Raw genomic sequence first — 1,529 nt, 5'->3', positions numbered from 1 at the left:
CTGTGATATCGGGCCAAAAAATCAAACGTTGAATATCCCCGATTTGAGGTCGGAGTGGTCCCGACGTCCTTTCGAGCCGACTAGATCACTCAACTTACTATCCATGGCAGGAATATCTGCTCAGATTATCTTTAGAGTCATCACGATAATCTGGACTTCCTTAAGATTGTCGGAAGGGCAAAAATCGGCCTGATTATCTTTCCGTGTGATGCTGGCCTTAGTTGCTTTTTTGCTGTCTACTTTTGCTGCAGCTCAGTTGTACAGTAATGTGGGAATTTCCCATTTACAAGTTGTAAATTTAAACTGGAACACCCCTCCAGAGGGAATTCCCTGTTGGAAAGTGGGAGAGTTCAGAATTTAACAATGTAGCAACTCACCACAACCTAACAGTGATTAAAACTCTCTTACTTAATTTTAATAGTATTTTTGTATTATTTTTTTCACATTTAGTCATTTAGTCAGTGGTACACGTAGTACTGTTTTATAAGAGGGTGTGTTAAAAAGCTGTTTCWATGCAGGAAATACCAGGTAGAGCCCAGTTATTGTTCATTAGCGGCACTCTGGAGTAGCAATGAGACGAGGAACATGAAATTTCCTGTTTAGTCAAAGTTAAACGTAAAATGTTTTAAATTGGTGAAAATGAGTTTGAACCCCCCTGTCCTATAAGATCATCCAGGACCATGATAGATTGGTGATTTTATAGAGGAGCATTTTAAATTCTTTATCCACTCACCTGTATTTACCTTTACACTCAGAACACTGATTTTGTGTGAACTCCATTTTGCTTTGCAGGGATTTGAATTTAATGTCAAATAAAACTCCCAACATGGCTGTATGGAGTGTTGAGTGGGTCCAGCAGCTCAGAGAGATGTCTGCTGCTGGATTCTGTGCTGACATCAATAATAGATGCTAACGATGGGATCTGCTGCACAAGAGGCTCTTAGTGTTTTAGTGCGAACTGATTCTTAGACATAAACTCTGGAGATGTGTCTGCTTACCTTCCTCACAAATGTTTTTCCCCCCATCCATCCGCTTTAATCACTCTGTCTCATTTTTTAAGGTCATTGAGGAGATAGTCGAGATGATGGAGAATTCACCAGATCCTGGTGAAACTGAAGAAGAGGATGAAGAGGAGAGCAGCCACTGCTCCTCCAGGACCAACCCCTCCCTGCTGGAGGAGATCAGGCAGTTGTCTCAGGCTTCCAACAACAACTGCACTCATGAAGGTAGACATGCAAAGAGAATCCAAGCTGTTGGTTGTAGCACACACACCGGCTAATGTTTAGTAGGCTTGTGTATTGGCAACAATTTGGCGATACGATACATATCATGACAGAGGGGTCACGATACAATATATCCTGATATATTGCGATAATGTAAGCAAGGCGATATATTGCGATTTTTTTTGTCCAAATATTCTATTAAATAAAAACCTCTTACAGGAAAAAAAATGAAAAACCAAAATTCAATGGGCCTCATGCAAGAACATGTTCGTACGCACAGTTTTGTTTTTAAGTTGTGCGTACGAG

General features: G+C 40.6%; 1 protein-coding gene across 1 annotated transcript in view; it reads left to right on the top strand.

Moving 5' to 3' along the window:
- Nucleotides 1–1,529, top strand: part of LOC106534048 (fasciculation and elongation protein zeta-1) — a gene marked incomplete at its 3' end in the record, with an annotated part of 19,047 nt that overhangs the window by 10,587 nt on the left and 6,931 nt on the right. The window contains 1 exon segment of the mRNA XM_014030554.1: nucleotides 1,061–1,226. Coding sequence (XP_013886008.1) covers nucleotides 1,061–1,226 — 166 coding nt within the window.

The sequence above is a fragment of the Austrofundulus limnaeus genome, unplaced genomic scaffold (assembly GCF_001266775.1).
Source record: "Austrofundulus limnaeus strain Quisiro unplaced genomic scaffold, Austrofundulus_limnaeus-1.0 Scaffold1079, whole genome shotgun sequence".
In the NCBI taxonomy this organism is placed as follows: domain Eukaryota; kingdom Metazoa; phylum Chordata; class Actinopteri; order Cyprinodontiformes; family Rivulidae; genus Austrofundulus; species Austrofundulus limnaeus.
The sequence above is the reverse complement of the archived record's forward strand: the minus strand, read 5'-3'. Positions and strand labels throughout refer to the sequence as shown.